Source organism: Panthera leo, chromosome C2, assembly GCF_018350215.1.
Source record: "Panthera leo isolate Ple1 chromosome C2, P.leo_Ple1_pat1.1, whole genome shotgun sequence".
NCBI lineage: Eukaryota > Metazoa > Chordata > Mammalia > Carnivora > Felidae > Panthera > Panthera leo.
In genome coordinates, this window is record NC_056687.1 from 130834190 (window position 1) to 130853571 (window position 19382).

General features: G+C 42.9%; 1 protein-coding gene across 1 annotated transcript in view; it reads left to right on the forward strand.

Moving 5' to 3' along the window:
* Positions 1-14636: 14636 nt before the first annotated feature.
* The window catches only part of MRPL3 (mitochondrial ribosomal protein L3), a 51783-nt gene continuing 47037 nt past the window's right edge, over positions 14637-19382 (forward strand). Inside the window, exons 1-3 of the mRNA XM_042955562.1 lie at positions 14637-14886; positions 16144-16328; positions 17351-17442. Of these exons, the coding sequence (XP_042811496.1) occupies positions 14795-14886; positions 16144-16328; positions 17351-17442 (369 nt within the window). The 5' untranslated portion in view covers positions 14637-14794. The remainder of the gene's footprint in view (positions 14887-16143; positions 16329-17350; positions 17443-19382) is intronic.

The window sequence follows — 19382 nt, forward strand, 5'->3', positions numbered from 1 at the left end:
ACCTTCACTCAGTTGACTTCTACTCATCTTTGAAGTCTCAGCTCAGGTGCCATCTGGCTTCAGAAGCCCCTGGACTTGGCCAAGTATTCTTCCTGACAGTCCTCTCCTTTCACCTGTACGTGCCTCCATCAGAGCATCTCTCTCCAACTGGAACTAAGTCTCTCCCACAGCGCAGAGCCCTGTCTTACCCACCTTTTTCACTCTTGTGTCCTATTATTGGCGATTGATTCACGATTAGAACATGCAGGAATAAATCAGGAAAGGAGGGGTGCCTTCTGATGGGAGGGAATAAGGTGTGTGATAGAACCTCGCTGCGGTCCTCTGAGAAATGCACCTGCTGAGCACATGTCAGATTCTGGTGCATCAACTTCCATTACACAGAAATTCTCAGTTTAAGTCAAAGATTTTCAGGCAAATAGCATTAAGGACAACAAACTTACAACACAAGAGAATGTAGTCAGTGCCTTAAGGTTTATGTAAAGCAATCACATAATCCAGAGATCTCCCAAACTTCTCCAGCTTTTCATTAAAAAACCCAATAGAATAGAGTGATTGGTAGAGATGATGGTGCACAACATTGTGAGTGCACAGACTGTCACTGAATTGTCCACTTAACATAATGTATATAACATATATAACAGAGAATTAGCCATTTTAATTTCGCCTCAATTTAAAATAAAACAAGGGGCGCCTGAGTGCTCAGTCGGTTAAGCGTCTAACTTCGGCTCACGTCATGATCTCACAGTTCGTGGGTTCGAGCCCCGCATGGGGCTCTGTGCTGACAGCTCAGAGCCTGGAGCCCGCTTTGGATTCTGTGTCTCCCTCTCTCTCTCTCTCTCTCTGCCCCTCCCCCCCTTGCACTCTGTCTCTGTCTCTCAAAAATAAATGAACATTTAAAAAACAAAACATGTTCTAATAGCCCAGCTGATTTGATTAGCAAGCAATCCAGTGGCTCATCAGGTGCCCCTCCCAAACCCAGCCTCCTTTCTCACCTTGGACGTGGCTTCAGGTTCTTTTGCTAATCACCTCCTGCCACTAATATCTCATTAACACATTTCTGGGCTGCTGAGTTTTTCTTTAAATCATACTTCACCACCCACTCCCCACACCCACCATCACAGCCACAGTTCTTTTGCTGAACCCCGTGAACTCCAGCCGAGAACACACAGCAGTACTTAACGGAAATTTTCCTGCATACTGGAACCAAACAAAAGAAATTTTAATGCGAAGAAGACACACTTAAAACCGGATGCCTTGTTTGTGCTGAGAACCCACGGATTATAAAATGCATCATTAATTTAACAACTCATAGGAGGAAAAGAAACACTTCATTAAATATTTACAGAAGTCTTCATATTCCCCCAAAATATCACACGTTTAACCCCACAATCCCATTCTCCTTTCTTCTTTGGTGACAAAATACATCTAAGCCTTCTTCATATTGTGGCTTTAAAGGTTCTTCCACTGTGTGCAGTTATTCAGAGCACCACAAAGAAATGTTGGGATTCGTAACTATGCTTGGGACCCTGACCTTTTCGGATCTTCAGGGTGAGTAAAATAATTCTGAAGTTTACCCAAGAACACTGGGGTTTTGTATGCATTTCCTATTTGATTAAACTTACAGTGGTTTCTATTTTAAAAGCCCGGCGTGGAATCACAAAGGAGCACCAGGCTGCCTTTCCACCCCATGTGTGTTTCGGATTCCTGGGAGCATGAGAGGATCCTAAAACTGCGGCCTTGTTGACAGAACACAAAAATACTTTTCCCCGGAAAGTAAATACAGCTTCAGGTTCTGACAGTATGAATAATTTCTCTAGTCTTGCTCAAGAATTTCTGAAAGAAAAAAAAAATAGATTCAAACATGCACTGGTGTCTTATAGTATATGGAGTGCCCTTTCCCTTTATGCACACGTGTGCATACACATATGTATGCACATGTGCGTATATTCATTAACTTTCACTTTTGTAAAACTGAAAGCAAAACGCAAGGTTGGCAGGCTCACTCTAAAATGAACAGACACGATTTCCCCCATTTTTCTCCCATCCTGATGGCCGGGGTGAGATTTCTAAGAAAGGAATTTCTTTCACAGATGATTAAAAGGTACATTATGTTTCAAAAGGGAGATCTTTTCTTCTCTCTCACATATTGAATGATTTTTCCAAGTAACATAAAAATGCTAGAAAGGACCTCCTGCATTCATTAGCAGCCCAAAGGTAAATCCTTAGCAACAAGCTGGGATCCACTGGGATTGAAATCCTTGCATCACGGAAAGCAATCAGAGAACCAAATGTCAAACCCAGGTGGACTGGAGTGTGGGATATTAAAAATACGTACACCCGGAGAGACTGGATTAGGCTGAGAAAATAATTTCATAATCTAAACTAATTCATTTAGAGTTTAATAGGAATCAAATGAATTGAAAGTGGCTAAAAATATCATTAAATATAGCCACGACCCAGAAATTACCACCACATTCTGTCTCGGCCTCTTTATTTAATATCCTCAGGATCAGAACAAGCTTAGCTGAGCTGCCATTCTACAGATCGCACTTCACCCTACGATGTGCATTTATCCATTCTAGCAAGGATAGTTAACAAGCTGGCCTGACCCTTCTGAAGAAGGCAGAATCGTGATGGTTATGAGCAAGAGTTTTGGTGTCAGGCAGAAATATGTTTCCCAGAGAATATAAATTGAGTTACCCTCTCTGAGGTTCAGATTCCTCACCTGTAAAATGGAAACAATATCATCTGTCTCTTAGAGTTCTTGTGAAGACTTAAGGAGATATCTTTAAATGGTCAGGCTCAGGGCTCCTAGGTGGCTCAGTGAGTTGAGCGTTCGAGTCTTGCTTTTGGCTCAGGTCATGACCTCTCGATTTCATGAGTTCGAGCCCCTTGTAGGGCTCTGCGTTGACAGAGTGGAGCCTGCTTGGGATTCTCTCTCCCTCTCTGTCTCTCTTCCCCTCCCCCCTTGCATTCTCTCTGTCTCTCTCAAAATAAATAAATAAACTTAAACATTTTTTGAAAACAAAAATTGCAAAATGTCAGGCTCAATGGATGGCACACAGGAAGTGGGCTCTAAGTCATTATTTATAGTATACCAGGTAAGCTGTGTAGCCCAGAAGACAAAAGCATGGTGAAAAAAAATAATTAAGGTAGGCTAAAAAAAATACAAAACACCGCAGCATTTAATGGCCCTCATCATAGTGACTGGCTCACGGATAAACATGTTAATCCAAACCCCAGACTTGCTGGAGCTCTCAGGAGAGGGTAAGTTTTCTTTGCTGTGGCTACACCGGGAGGACATGAATCTTCATGGGCAAGAGGCTATCCTGCCACCTCATGGGAATGAGGCCAAAACAGAAGAAAGCAGAACTAAGTGGTAAAATAAGAAAAAGAGTAAGATGGCTGCCTGATGACCTCCTCCATCAGCCTCCGGATCCAGCTTCATCACTGGAATTCTTAGCCACCAAAGCCCATAAATTCCCTTATCACTTAATCCAGTTGAAGTTGGATTTCTGTTGCTTGCAACCAAAGATTTCTGGTTGATGTAGCTTGACCTTGGGCAGAAAGGAAAGATGGCTGGGGCTGGAAGCGGGCAGCAGGGGGTGGGGAAACAGTGCTGCACAGCCATTCTTCTCCATTCCTACCAGCCACAAACAGAACTCAATTCCCAGACTTCTTTCTGGTCGCTGAACTCTTGTAGGGATGATAAGTCTCTAAATTAATATATGGCCTACCTATTACTATTTTACTCTACATATTCTGCCTTAGGACCTTGGAGAACAGGTTCATCTACGATTTCCCTGTAGGATCTAGGGCACAGACAGCAGATGGCACATAAGATTTGGGACATAGAAGGTACTTGGATATTCGTTGAGTGAAACAAACACGTTGCCCATCCAACCAGCCTCTACTTCCCTTCTTATGTGAGATGGAAAAGAAACAGAGGAGATACAGGTAATTTGTTCCTAGACTGGATAAAATCAGTTGAGTTGCCACTGCAAGGAAAGGGCAACAGGACAGGTGATTATAGTGTCCCCTCTCCTCTGGGAAACCCACTGTGCTCCTTCCTGGTAATCTATATTCTACCACTTCTCACTATTTCCCTTCGACGTTCATTATATGATGACCCACTGCATTTTTCACTTCAGGACTTGGATTAAGATCACTCAGATTTATAAGCATGGAACAATGGAGAGATTAAGGTCAAATCTCTCTCACATTCTTGGAAGCAGGAGGGAAATGGCAATTACGGTGTTCTCCAAATTTGCTGGAAGTTTGAGGTGGGAGGAAAACTGAGGGAAGTTAGAAGGAGAATGGCTCCTTGTCCTATGAACTGGCTTCTTTGTTCTCCTCAGGAAAGGCCACTTACTTTTGAGTGCAAGAAAGCATTCATTATGACCAGAAACCTTTCTACTGCTTGAGGCCTCCCCACTGCCCAGTGCTAGGACCTTCCCCTGAGCCCATGAGAAAAAGCATCAAGTTTAGGTGACAAATTCAACTTCCCCAGGAATCAATTTCTAATATATTTTATTTGGTTGCCTGACCAAGTCCCAAACTCCCTTTTGCAGAAGGACTTGCACACTCAGAATGACATTTTACATTAGACACTTCCAATCTGTTGATATTTCACTTTAAAGATCATTTTTTCCCCTCTCCTGCTGGCCACAACTTAAGCAAGGAGACATTTTACAAATAACTTCTTTCACTCATCCAAAACAGCAAATCAAAGGCCCAGCATCATGTAGAGTGGAAAAAAAAAAAAAAAAAGGCGGGACCCTGGGTGGCTCCGTCAGTTAGTTAAGCGTCTGATTTTGGCTCAGGTCATGATCTCACCATTTGTGAGTTTGAGCCCCACGACGGGCTCTGTGCTGATAGCTCAGAGCCTGGAACCTGCTTCAGATTCTGTGTCTCCCTCTCTCTCTACCCGTCCCCTGCTTGCACTCTCTCTCTTTCAAAAAAAAAGAAAATAAGAAAGAAAAGAAAAAAAAGAAATGCAGAATGAGAATTTGGAGACCTGGGTTCAAAACCAGACTGAGCTAAGTATGCATAGCTTTACTAGGGATGTTTATTTACTAGATGTGTGGTCTTGGACAATTTACCTAATCTCTCTGGCCATAGTGCTTTCCTCATAGATTATTCTGGGGATTAAACGAAATAATATTTGCAAAACATTTAGCATCACACCAGACACTATATGAATGTCCTTAGAAAGAAATGTTTTATGAGCATGTTCATTAGTGTATTACTACTTTTATGGTATAACAGCAGTCTCATTTCTGAAGGACACATTCTCTCAAACAAATGACTGTTCTCGTCATGACTGACTCCCTTGAAGGAGACTGTTTTCCTTTAAGGCAAAGTTTGCAGACCCACGCCTGGCATTCTCTGCCTTGCTCCTGGGCTGGGGATTGCAAATTCCAAGGAGACAGAAAGGGATGGAAGGATATGGAAGGCAGAGAGAGAAGTGGGTTTGACGCGCACAGCTGGTCCAGAAAAGAGCCCTGATTCCCTGACTGTGGTGCGTATCTGATGATGACATGGTGTTTTTTAATAATGGTAACACTGTTCCTGCCCGTATTGCATCTCTGTAGCGATGAGAGGAGATCAGCACGCACAGAGATAAAGGAACTTGAGGCCAAAGAACGATGAAGAGATCCCCTAACCTCTTGTTAGGGACCTGGCATGATTGTGTCATGATGAGATTGTCCATGTAGAAGATACCAAAGGGAAAGTAAAAACAGGACGAATCAAGGTTTTTTGTAATTATTGTAATATCTAACAGAAGGTGAATATAATTATATTTTTAATAATAGGAGTAGCCAGCACTTGTTTAGTTCTTACTATGTGCCAAGGACTGTGTTAAGCACATCGTGTGCATCATTTCATTTAAGCTGTACTATTGCCTGGGGAAGGACATTTTTTTAAATCATATTTTACAGATGAGGAAGCTCAGAGATACTAAGTGATTCACCCGGGTGCATGGAAACACTAGCACTGATCTGAACCCACTTCTAAAAAAAAGACTATTGCTAGCCATTACATGGGTGTATCAAGTCCTCCGCTTCTCTTCCTGTGGGTGAAAGAGGAGGTAGAAGGAGCATGTTCGTGGGCAAGGCAGAGCCCTTTCCCTTCTGTTAGACATTTGGTGGCTCAAGTTCAGGCCCTTTCATCCCGGCTATGGCTCCGGGGTTGCCTGTACCCTGGTTGCTGTGGTAATTCTGCCTGATGTCAGTATTTCACATCAGATTTCCATATATGTTCAATTTTCTTGTTAATGAGGTGTAATTCACAGAACATAGAATTCTCCCTTTCAAAGCGTGCACTTCAAGGGCACCTGGGTGGCTCAGCTGATTAAGTGTCTGATTCCTGATTTCATTTCAGGTCATGGTCTCGCATTTGTGGGTTCAAGCCCCTCATTGGATGCCGCGTTGATTCTGCACGGAGCTTGCTTGGGATTCTGTCTCTCTCTCTCTCTCTCTCTCTCTCTCTCTGTCTCTCTCCCTCCCTCGCTTGCTGGCTATCTCTCTCTCAAAATAAATAAACATAAACTTAAAAAAAAAACAACAAAGTGTACACTTCAGTTGTCTTTGGTATATTCACAAAGTTTTGCAACTATCACCACTAAAATCTCCAACTATCTCTGGAGCTCTTAGTATAAATGCAGCATTTCTGGGAGAGCTGAGGGAATATATATTACCCTGCCTTTAAAGAGTTTGCAGTCATGTTGAGGATACCTGGTTTATAAACTTGAGGCTTCTCCCTACTTATAACAAAGACAATAACACGGTGTAAGAACATGTGTGCATAGGGTAGGTGCTAAGACAGGACAGGAATTCACAGCCAGGGCTACCATTACGAGGTGATTGTCATGGAGGAGGCAGGCCCTGGGCAGACCTTGCAGATGAGGGAAAATTGGAGAGGCGGTATGAGCTGAGAGGGAGTCAGAGGCAAGGACTGTCAGGCTAAATGACCTGAGCGTTAAAGTCTTGCCAAGCATAACTATTTACCCTACTGAGAGACTGGGTGAGGCTGCAGGAGGAAACAGAAAAGAGATTAGATGAAGCCCAGTGATTTCAGCCAGAGATCGCTGGGTCTATTTGAAGGTAATTTATATAATAATGACCAGCATTTCCTCTCAGAAAGTTGGCGGTGACGCTCATTGGTTGCAGCGGGATGTGTGCTTCACAGAGTGAAGACAGCATTTGGCCCTTGGTTGGAAATTCCTGCTTTAAAAAGCCATTTTGTTCCATTTTGAAATAAAGTGGGAGTGAAAGCCATGCCCCATGATGCTTCGTGGCTAATAAAACTGCAAAGGCATTTCTGCCTGGGCATAAAAGATTATTTTAAGCATCATCTCCCGGGCTCCTCGGTTACTAAGGGAATCCTGTCTCAGCTCAGCCGCGCAAACAGGCGAGTTGCCATGACGACCCTGCTAGGCCTGGCTGGAGTCTAAATACAGGAGAGAGAGGAGCCACAGTCCCTTCCTGACTCCTGAGCAGTCCAGCAGTGCCCTCCCTGCCCCTTGCGGCTTGCGGCTACTCCTCCTGCTGGACGCACGTCACTACCCAGTCCTCGCCACTAGGGGGCACAGGCACAGTTGGAAGGGCCCTCAGGGTCATGGGCTCACCCTGTTTGCCGGTCAGTCTCCCCTTCTGTTCCAGAGAGTGTCGGTGCCAGTGATATTCAAGTCCTCTTTGGCACATCCTTCAGGCCTGGCCTTTGCCTCTCTGAGTAGAGGATATACTAGACGCCTACCCAGAAGCTGTACTAGGGAGCAGAAGAAAATCTGGAATAAAATTTAGTTCCTTTCCTGTAAACCAGCCAGGCATAATCTGGAACTTTTTTACAGGGTCAATCTGTCACGGTAAATCTGTCAGCAACTTCTCAATTCCTGCAGCTACCTAGGTGCAATTCTTTTTCTTTCACATGGAAATACACGTGGTGTTTGTGCCAGATTATATTTTCTGAAGATGGCTGTAACAATGTTTCCCATCTCACCTGCTCTTCTAACAAGGTGGTTTTGCCATTTTCACACCCAGGGGTGGGTTTATGTTCTTTCCCCCTTGAATCTGGGCCAACTCGTATCTGAAGTGAAGTAATAGCACGTAATTTATGAAGATAGGTCATAAAAGGTGACACAGCTTACATCAGGTTCTCTTGAGATGCTTGTTCTTGGAATGCAGCCACCATGAGGAAGCCCACACAGTCCCATGGAGAGACCATATATACATGTTCCAGAGAACAGCCTAGCTGAGGTCCTGACTGATGGCAGCGTCTAGCACCAGACATGGAATGAATGAGCCTTCAAATTATTTCAGCCCCACAGCTAACATCACCTCCAGTCTTTGAGTCATCCCAGCTGAGCTCCCAGACATCATGAAGCAGAAACAAGCTGTTCTCCCCGTGCTCTTTCTGAATTCCTAACCAACAGAAGCCACACAAATAATAATGTGGTGGTTGTTCTACGCCAAAAAGTTTTAAGTGGTTTCTTACCCAGAATAGCAGCTGGAGCCATGTTCCCTTTCCTTAGAATGTCCTTTCACTACTCTGCCCCTGAGCACTCTTACTCTCCTCTCAAGGAGTAATTCAGATGTTACCTTCTCTATGAGTAACCCGCCTGGACACTTTGAACATACACCTTTACTCTGGCACTTACCACCTTGACTCTTTACCTCCTCTGTCTTGCCTGCTTTACTGTAAGTTCCTCAAGGACTTGGGGTATTTCATCTTGCATGTTTGAAGCAGAAGCCATAGAGTAGAGCGTCTGGGGATTTTGGAGTCAAACATACCTACATTTTGAATTCCAGCTGGGCTACTTATTCGCTAATTGGCCAAGTTACTTACTCTCTGAGGAATCTTATATATAATCACCTCTGTAAAATGGTGACCATACCTATCATTGTGAGGAGCAATCTTGATGGTATCTATTCTGAGCCCAGCGCTTGGCATAGAAAATGCTCCATAAAGAGCAAGTATCATCATTATCATTTTATTACCCCCTGCGCTTAGTGCAGTGTGATTCAAATTCATTTGATTACTCAACCAATATTTGCTGAGTACTTACTATGTGCCAAGCACTATGTATTTCATAGTCGATGGTCAATAAATATTTCTGACATACGTATGTACAAAATAACGCAGTTGGCAATGGATACAAACCTTACCAAGAATTATCCTTCTCAGACTCAAAAGCAAACTTGAAAATACAACAGTGATTCTTGCCTTTTTGTCACATCTCAAAATGGTCCAAAATCAAGATCTGTTTATTCCATGAGTTATCAGCATTTAGGACTTTGGGCGTAAAGGTTTATATTAGTTTTCTGTTGCTGCCATAAAAAATTACCACTTAGTAACTTAGTGGCATAACATGACACAAATTTATCATCTTACAGTGTTAGAGGTCAGAAGTCCAACACAAGTCTTAGCGAGCTAATCTGAAGATGTCAGCAAGGCTGCATTCTTTTGCGGATGAGAGAACCCACTCTTTGCCTTTTCTGTCTTCTATAGGCCACTCACATTCCTTGACTTGTGGATTCCTTGCTCTATCCTCCAAGCCAGCAGAGGCAGGCTGTATCCTTTCCACCTTGCATCTATCTTACTTTTTTTTTTTTTTTCTATTCTTGCAGCCAGGAAGATTCCCCAAATTGAGAGACTCCTGTGATTACATTTAAGGCCCACCCAGATAACCCAGGATCATTTCTACATCTTGAGACCCTCAACCCTAATCACATCTGCAAAGTCCTTTTTGCCATGTAACAGAACACATTCACAGCTTCCAGGGATTCGGATGTGGATAATTTTGGGAACCATTATTCTGTCTTCTACAAAGAAGTTAACTTAAAAAGCCTGGAAGGAACCTTAGCTGAAAAAACCCTGCTCCTCTGCCATCTCACAGATGGACAACAGAGAGGTAAAGTGACTTACTCAGTGTCATTTTAGGTTAGATCCCAAGTTCAGAATTCTTTCTACAATGCTGCTACTCGAAGTTGGTCTGCTCACCAGCACCTACATGACCTCACGGGCTTGGTAGAAAGGCAGACTCTCAGGCCCCACCTCAGATCTACAAAATCAGCCTCTGTATTTAATCAAGATCCCCCAGGTAATGTCTAAGTACCTTTAGTTTTGAAAGGCACTGATGCAGGGCATCACAGAGCCTCCTGTTTCTTTCCCGACAAGAAGGTTATACGAGGGATAAGTGAGTGAGCATCTCAAGCTATTGATCTCATTGCTCTCTCTTGAGCCCGACTGATTCTGATCCAGGCTGATCAAGTCTCTAAAGATGCAGACTGAACACGACAATCCCCAGTCTTTGTTTGCCCAGGACAACCTCTGAAAGCCAAGTTCAGTGTTCCAGTAGCGTGTCATGTGGCTTTTTCTACTTGGGAGAGAGGCAGTACCACAGAGCAGTTAGGCACTTGGACTCTGGAGTCACCTTGCATGGGCTCAACTCCCGAATCTACCACTTACTTAACAAACTTAAGGTTTCTGACCTTGAATGAGCTGCTTGTTTTCTCTGTGGCTCGATTTCCACATCTGCAAATGAGGATGAAAATAATAGTAGCTACAATGATAAGCGAGGAGCTACTTAACATACGTAAAGCCCTTAGAGCGGTGCTGCCACTCAGCAAGAGTGACGTGTTGGTTGTTCCTCATTCTCTGGGACCCCTTCCAAGAATGATCAAAAATCCCAAATGAACTCAGCCCCTATGAATTTCTCGAGACTCTGTATCTTCTGGGCTCAGAGGGGACACCCTGACCGTGGTTCCAGGTGACAAGAATATTCACTGGTCTAGAGTCACACTCTAGCCATCAGAACTTCACTGGCATCAGAAGAAAGACCGGGGAGAAGGGCCTGCCTTTGGTTTAAAGCATTTGGTCCCCTGGCATGTGATGCCCCATTGGAGATAGCTAACACTTCTGTTCAGTCATCGAAGAATTTTAGAGAAATGTAGATGGGCTTAATTACGTTGAGGTTCAGAACCATTCTGAATGCAACATAGGGGGGACAGGACGCTGAGAAACTTTAAACCCACATCACTACATGGCCACACTCTTCCTCTTTCTCCATCTCCTCCTTCTCCTCCTCCCCTACTTTTCTTCCTCCTCCTCCTCTTCCTCCTCCTCCTCCTCCTCCGTCTTCTTCTCTTTTTTTAGGCTTTCCAGTCTGGTCATCTCTTGGACCCCTAAAGTCTGTGAGCTGACTTAAGAATTTATAAATAAAATCATGTTTTCAAAAGCCTTATATTGAAAGTGAAAACTGTGATTTGGTCTTACTGGAGGACACTGAAGCAGAATTCATCATCTTACTGAATGAGCATCTGTGGATTTTGCACCATGGTCTTTTAAGCTTTCTATGCAGCCAGCAATGGAGTCTCAAAGTTCAAGGTTTCTTAAAGTTCACTTCAGCTACTGCCCTGTCCTATACTCAAATCACCTTCATAAGATCTCTATTGATTTTAGAACATGCTAAATTCTCACAACTTTTAGAAAAAAGGGAAGAAAGCCGCGATTAATTGAATGAAAAGTCTAAGCTCACTTCAAAAAGATTTTTAATTTCAAATATAAGGCATGTTATGAACTAAGAGAAAGCATAAATGAATATAAAATGCAAATTAGCCAACAATGAAAAATTAATTATTCTGCAATAATCCAAGCATATAGGACATATCACAAACATTGTAAGAACTAACTGAAGAGCCTAACGGCAGAAACACATAGCAAAGATATTTCCAATAAACTATTGGTTTGAAACCTACTCCTTCTGTGGTGAGTCTCTTTTGTTGGACATGGCTTTAGAAATTCAGAAGTGAAACTATTCTTAATGTCCTACTCAATAAGGGGAACATTATATCAGCTTTTTTAATTAGAGGAGTAAGAAGCATAGAAACGTAGTACTAAAAACAGATTGTGGGGGTTATCTTTGTTCCAACAAGGAACGGAAGTCCCAGACAGGAAAAGTGCTATTAGGGGTAGAGGTGGATCTGAAGGATGACATCAGAAAGGACAGGCATCTTGAGCTCCGTGCCCGAGTGCCGTAAAGGAGTCCTGGCTGGTTCCCTCAAGAACTGGACCTGGTCCTTGCCACTTAGGAGCATACTGCCATGGCAAAATCAAATATGATGACACCTCAGGCCGGCTGGCACACAGAAGATGCGTGCTATGTACCAGCAGACAAAGCACACTTTGCTAAGTTCTAGTTAAGCAGTGGTGCCTGCTAAGGGTTTCATTGACTCAAGGCCTCTATTATGGACCAGGAGAGAGTTGGCACCAGGGGCAAAGGCTAGAGTGAATAGCCACCTCCTCAATCCTCACAGACCACTGTGTGTGATAGGTTTTTACCAATTTTCCGCTTTAGCCAGAGAGAGATTCTATGCAAGAGAAGTAATATTGGTCACAGAGAGCCAAGGAAACAAAATTGCTAAGAGCATAAGCCCTGTGCTCACACTGCTGAAATTTAAATCTTGGCTCTACCTTTTACTGGCTGAGTGACCGTATTTAAGTTATGCAATCTCTCTGTTTTTTTTTTCCCCTTGACTGTAAAATGGAGATAATTATACTATTATCACACAGGGTTGTTATAAAGATTAAGTGGGAAAATAAACCGAAAGAGTGAAAATGAATTGTTAGTAATCAGACTGCAGTGTTTATAATGGAACATCAACACAAGGTTTCTAACATATCATACCCAAGGCCACACGACTGCCATGAAATGACTAACAGTTCCTTCTTCTGAGTAATTTCTGCCTTCATCCCAACATCATCCTGAGTCTCACTTTGTTCTTCTTGTCTCCAGAGCAAACTTTTTGAGATGCCCAATGTTCTTGATTCTTTTTTTTCTATTTTTTTAATGTTTATTTATTTCTGAGACAGACAGAGCATGAGTGGGGGAGAGGCAGAGAGAGAGGGAGACACGGAATCAGAAGCAGGCTCCAGGCTCTGACCTGTCAGCACAGAGCCCGACACGGGGCTCAAATTCACAAACTGTGAGATCGTGACCTGAGCTGAAGTCAGTCGCTCAACCAACTGAGCCACCCAGGCACCCCCCAATGTCCTCGATTCTTGATAGCATTCCAAAACAAGTCCCAACTTCCCTGATGCCCACTTAAAATCTCCCAGCATAAGTCCAAATCTTATAACAAGCCCTACCCAACTCATTCGTATGGAGACACCCTCTGGTGTATGCTCTGTCTAGCTGTAGCAAGCTAATTAAACTTAACTTTGTATGAGTTCAGGTGTGGCCCTGGTGGTCTTTGAGGGATTTCCACAACACTGAGCACATACTGTATGCACAAGAAATGCTAGCTATTGGCATTGATAGTAAAATCTTTTTTCCTCTGGCTTTTTATATGTAGCATACTTCAAGGCACATTTGTTCAAAGAAGAGCCTTTTTTATGTAACTGGGAAGCCAGAGAGCATGGCTAGAATTAAGAGATGTAATTTTTCCTCTAAGGCCCAAAGTGTTGTTTGAAAGTGTCCAGGGTAACAGCAATAGCAATTGGTGGAAAGGAAGAGCAAGCAAAGCTTTTGAGCCTACTGAATTCCAAGTAGTAACCAGGAATTGACCACTGCCTGGACATTTTAAGCCAGGCTAGCCAGATCACTAATAAAAAGAGCTTTTGAAATTGCTACACTTTTTAAGTTCTGATTCCCAAATTTCTACAAACACCCATTTGGCAAATAAGGAAATGGACTTTTGGAGAAGTAGAATGAGCTCCCAAGGCACACACATTATGATTGGGTTGGGTCTGGAAACCAGGACAAGGGTTTATTTGTACAGAAGGTATGTTGGCTACTTATTGCTGCATCACAAATCACCCTAAAACTTAAAAATAAGAGTAATCATTTATTCCCTTTGACAATTTTCTGGTCAGGAACCTGTGAGTTTCTTGGCTGGGTGGTTCAGGTTCGAGGTCTTTCATCACATGCAGACATCTGAAGGGTTGCCTGGGACCAGAGGATCCACTTCTAAGAGGCTCACTCCTGGCTGAAAAGTTGGTTCCTCTTCATATAGGCCTTTCTACAAGGCTGTTTGAATGTCTGCAGGACATGACCACTGGCTTTCTCCACAGGGAGCAATCGGAGACAGCGCAGAAGTAGCAATACTCTGTATAATCCAGCCCTGGAAGTCACACATGATCACCTTGGCCATATTCTGTTGTGAACACATGCCAGCCCTGTTTCAGTGCCAGCTCTGTCCATCTGCCAGATGTAGTATTTTGGACCGGCACCAAAATTCTGAGTCTCTGTTGCCTCATTTAGAATATAAAAATATCAATTTCCTTTTGGAGTTGTTTTGAACGTAACCAGTGTAACAGTATCAAGGGCTGTTTAGTACAATGCGCTGCCCAGCAGTGAGCATTATTTAGAAGTGACCTGGCCTCCTTAAGGAACCTGTCCCTAGTTCGCTTCATTCTGGGAAAGTTTAAATTCCGAACATTTCCCTATTTCCCTCCCCCTGCCCCCCGCTTTTTTTTTTTTTTTTTTTTTCAACCCCTGGAGAGACAAATCAGTTAGTCCCCGCCATCCCTACCCTAACTGGGATCCAAAGTAGGACTATCCCCAAGCGGAACTCTAGTTCCGGGGGTTGACCTCGGTGCCCGGAGCGCATTAGGAAACGGATCGGAAGTGGCTCCAGCGGCTCTTTTCCGACCTGGGAGGGCAGCGGTACAAAGTCAGCGGGAGGATCACGGAGGGCTCCGGTGGATTCGAGGCTGCAGCGTGGGGACGTCTTGAAAGCAGAGCGGCGGGGCGACAGGAAGAGCAGCGGGCCGAGCCCTCCCCGGCTACTCCATGCCTGGTTGGAGGCTGCTGGCTCAGGCCGGCGCCCGGGTGCTGGGCTGCGGCGCGAGCGGCCTGGGTGCTGCCCGGGGCCCGGGAAACAGGTGGGTGTTCGAGACTGGGTGTGGAGGTGTGGTCCCTGCGAAACACTGCGACCCGGAGCAGTGCCATGGCCCAGTGCGGAGGGGTCTGCCCTGGGTGGAGGAGAAAGGGGCTGTCTCCAGACCGCAGGCACACAGGAGTTAGGAGCGGTACTCCAAGGAAGCGCCGTTTAAAGGACTGAAGGGGTGGTTTTTTGTTTTTAATGTTTATGAGCCAGCGACTGGCAGAGAGCATTACCAACAGCAGTTATATTATCTACCAGTTAGTGGGCGTTTTCTCTGTACTGAATGCTTTCTTTGTTGAGTATGTTAGGCGTCTTAGTTCTCGTAGCCTTATGAGATAGAACTGCTGTCGTTATTCCTTCTACAGATACTATCATTATTCCGTAGTCATGATTACGTTTTGCAGATAAAACGGCAGCCTGGGGAAGTAAGATCAGTCAACTAATTAGTGCAAAATTTGGGACTCTAACGTGGATGCACCTGAGTACAAAAGGGGCATAGACGACAGAAAGCTTTACTCCTTTTCTGACCCTCTCTGCAAGAATTACACACCTCCTTCCCGACTTTCATCCCCTGAAGTCTTCCTTGGTATGTTCAAGTGGTCAGAGACCATGTCTTTTATGTATCTTCTGAGCTTTGGCAATGTCATTGCAGGGAAGAGGTGAGCTTATCAGAGAAAGGTCAGCATCCCACATTCTGCCACCTCCACTGGATGTAAACTATTAAGGGACATATACAAATGGGTCAGTGGCTTCTCCTTTGTAGGACAGCTCTGTTAGAAATTGGTTTATCCCAGAGGAGAAGATGAAGACCTTTTACCGTAGGGTAATCATTGACAGTAAATATGTGAATCCCGGGGCGCCTGGGTGGCTTGGTCGGTTAAGCGTCCGACTTCGGCTCAGGTCATGATCTCACGGTCGGTGAGTTTGAGCCCCGCGTCGGGCACTGTGATGACAGCTCAGAGCCTGGAGCCTGTTTCAGATTCTGTGTCTCCCTCTCTCCCTGCCCCTCCCCTGTTCACGCTATGTCTCTCTCTGTCTCAAAAATAAATAAACGTTAAAAAAAAAAAAAATGTGTGAATCCCATTTTTGTCCTAAGAAATGTGAGGGGGAAAAAAAAAAAACAAAAACTTGCACAGATTCCAGACCCTTTCCTAAGGGCCAGACTACACTTTCCAACGCATGTGACCTCCCTTCCCCATGTTAAATGGGGGAACCTTTTATATTGTGGTTTGTTTTCCAATTTTTGTTTTTACAGAGCAGACATCTGGCTTTTGGTTAGAAGTCTCCATGGCAGGAGTGGTACTTGGTGGGATGAGCATCTTTCTGAAGAAAATGTCTCATTTGTTAAGCAGTTGGTCTCTGAGGAAAATAAAGCCCAATTAGCAAGTAAACTGTGTCCTTTAAAAGATGAACCATGGCCTCTACATCCTTGGGAGCCAGGTAGTTATTTTATATTTGAGAAGTTCTCATTCCCTAATGTGACTGGCATACTCAAAATCATAGTGACTGCTGCGAAATGATAAATTTCTTGAATTTATTTTTCATGTCTCAAGTGTGTCTGTTTCAATGTAGTTTGGTTTGCAAATTTATTTCTAGAATGCTGGTCTACTATGAGTGAATGTCTGATGGTAATCAAGATTTCCTCAAGAAGCTATTTTGCAGGTGAAAGGAAGATCATTCTGCATATGTCTTCTTGTTTCCTTCAGATAAAAAAATAAAATAAGTCAGGGAAGAAAAGCTGGAGGAGTGTAATTTAAACTGCAGTGTGTCACAGTGATGTTTTCAGTTGGGGTTCTAGCACTCCAGGTTTGCAAAGCATAACTCCAGAATCAGCAACTTGTAGCTCGCAGAGTATTAAACCCATGTGTAGCCAGACCAAGAAGAATAAGGCCTGTCTTGTTGAGAGTGTGGTCTCTGGTTGGGGTTTATTGTGTCAGTTGAATTGCATAGTGATCAGAAGTTCTTAGTGGAGTAACTTTCCGAACTTAGGCAAAAAATCTAAGGGGCATGGTGGAGGCTGACATATTTTAGCAACGTGACCTCTTGTGTCATCCCTGTTACCCCACCTAAGTTCTTAGAATTTGAGTGGTAGATGTTTCCCAATTAATGAGGTTAGATATAAATTGATACTAGGAAAGCAAAGTGTAATGATAGATTTATGCCCTCTCTTAATAGCATTATTTTAAAAGCAGAATATTATGTTTACCTATTTTCTTCATTTTGTATAGTTCTCGTATATTTGTTCATTATACAGAGATTTATTAAGTACCAATATCTTACCCAGCCATGGTTGAAGTCTCTTACATCTCTAAGGAGCAGTTGTATATTACTCTGTGAATATATTAACATGGTCTTAGCTGCCTATTGCTCATATTGAAACCACAGTGTAGGAAATACTGTTGTATCATGTTGACGAGTGTTGAAAAAGTTTGTAATAACACTGATTTGTGTTTAATTACCAGGTTCCTCTAGAGTAGGCCTTATCGCCCTAAAGCTGGGTATGATGCCTTTATGGACCAAAGATGGTCAAAAACATGTGGTCACATTACTTCAGGTAAGACAGAAACAGAAGATGTAACAGATCTGTACGTGTACCAAGATCTATTTGTGCAAATCTGAACGGGCAGTATTTGTATCCTAAAATACATAAGTGTATGGTGAAGAATGGGCTAATGTCAAGCATAAATACTATTAAAGAACTTTACTTCTGATTATTTCAGTAAATGTTTCACTTTTGCCTGAGTGGTGGTCTTCGTGATACTGGCTTTGGATTTAACTAGGGCAATGAACAAAAAACAGTGTAACCTAGCTTCTCACAAAGGTACCAGTTTAATTCATAATCGGAAAAATCTGTCCCAACTTATTTTCATTCTTTCCTCTCAAAATTAACATTTTGGTCTTGTATATATACAATGGAATATTACTTGGTGATCAAAATGAATGAAATCTTGCAATTTGTAACTGTGGATGGAACTAGAGAATTATGTTAAGTGAAATAAGTCAGTCAGAGAAAGATAAATATATGATTTCACTCGTGGAATTTAAGAAAACAAGTTAATTTAGGGGAAGGGAAGGAAAAATAAGATAAAAAGAGACAGAGGCAAATCATAAGAAACTTGATTTTTTTTTTTATTCTTTTATTTTTTATTTTTTTAAATGTACATCCAAATTAGTTAGCATATAGTGCAACAATGATTTCAGGAGTAGATTCCTTAGTGCCCCTTACCCATTTAGCCCATCCCCCCGCCCACAATCCCTCCCCTAACCCTCAGTTTGTTCTCCATATTTAAGGGTCTCCTCTGTTTTGTCCTTCTTCCTGTTTTTATATTATTTTTGTATCCCTTCCCTTACATTCATCTGTTTTGTCATTTAAACTCTTCATATGAGTGAAGTCATATGATCTTTGTCTTTCTCTGACTAATTTCACTTAGCATAATACCCTCCAGTTCCATCCACGTAGTTGCAACTGGCAAGATTTCACTCTTTTTTATTGCCAAGTAATCCTCCGTTGTATACATATACTACATCTTCTTTATCCATTTATTCATCGATGGACATTTGGGCTCTTTCCATACTTTGGCTATTGTTGATTGTGCTGCTATAAATATGGGGGTGCATGTGTCGCTTCGAAACAGCACACCTGTATCCCGTGGATAAATGCCTAGTAGTGCAATTGCTGGGCCGTAGGGTAGTTCTATTTTTAGTTTTTTGAGGAACCTCCATACTGTTTGCCAGAGTGGCTGCACCAGCTTGCATTCCCACCAAAATGCAAAAGAGATCCTCTTTCTCTGCGTCCTTGCCAATATCTGTTGTTGTCTGGGTTGTTAATGTTAGCCATTGTGACAGGTGTAAGGTGGTATCTCATTGTGGTTTTGATTTGTATTTCCCTGATGATGAGTGATGTGGAGCATTTTTTCATGTGCCAGTTGGCCATCTGTATGTCTTCTGTGGAGAAGTGTCTATCCATGTTTTTGCCCATTTCTTCACTGGATTCTTTGTTCTTTATAGATTTTGGATACTAACCCTTTATCTGATATGTCATTTGCAAATATCTTCTCCCATTCTGTTGGTTGCCTTTTAGTTTTGCTGATTGTTTCCTTCACTGTGCAGAAGCTTTTTATTTTGATGAGCTCCCAGTAGTTCATTTTTGCTTTTGTTTCCCTTGCCTCCGGAGACGTGTTGAGTAAGAAGTTGCTGCAGCCAGGATCAAAGAGGTTTTTGCCTGCTTTCTCCTTGAGGATTGTGATGGCTTCCTGTCTTACATTTAGGTCTTTCATCCATTTTGAGTTTATTTTTGTGTATGGTGTAAGAAAGTGGTCCAGGTTCGTTTTTCTGCATGTTGCTGTCCACAGTTTTCCCAGCACCATTTGTTGAAGTGACTGTCTTTATTCCACTGGATATTCTTTCCTGCTTTGTCAAATTTTAGTTGCTCATACATTTGGGGGTCCATTTCTGGATCTCTGTTCTGTTCATCTGAGTGTCTTTTTTTGTGCC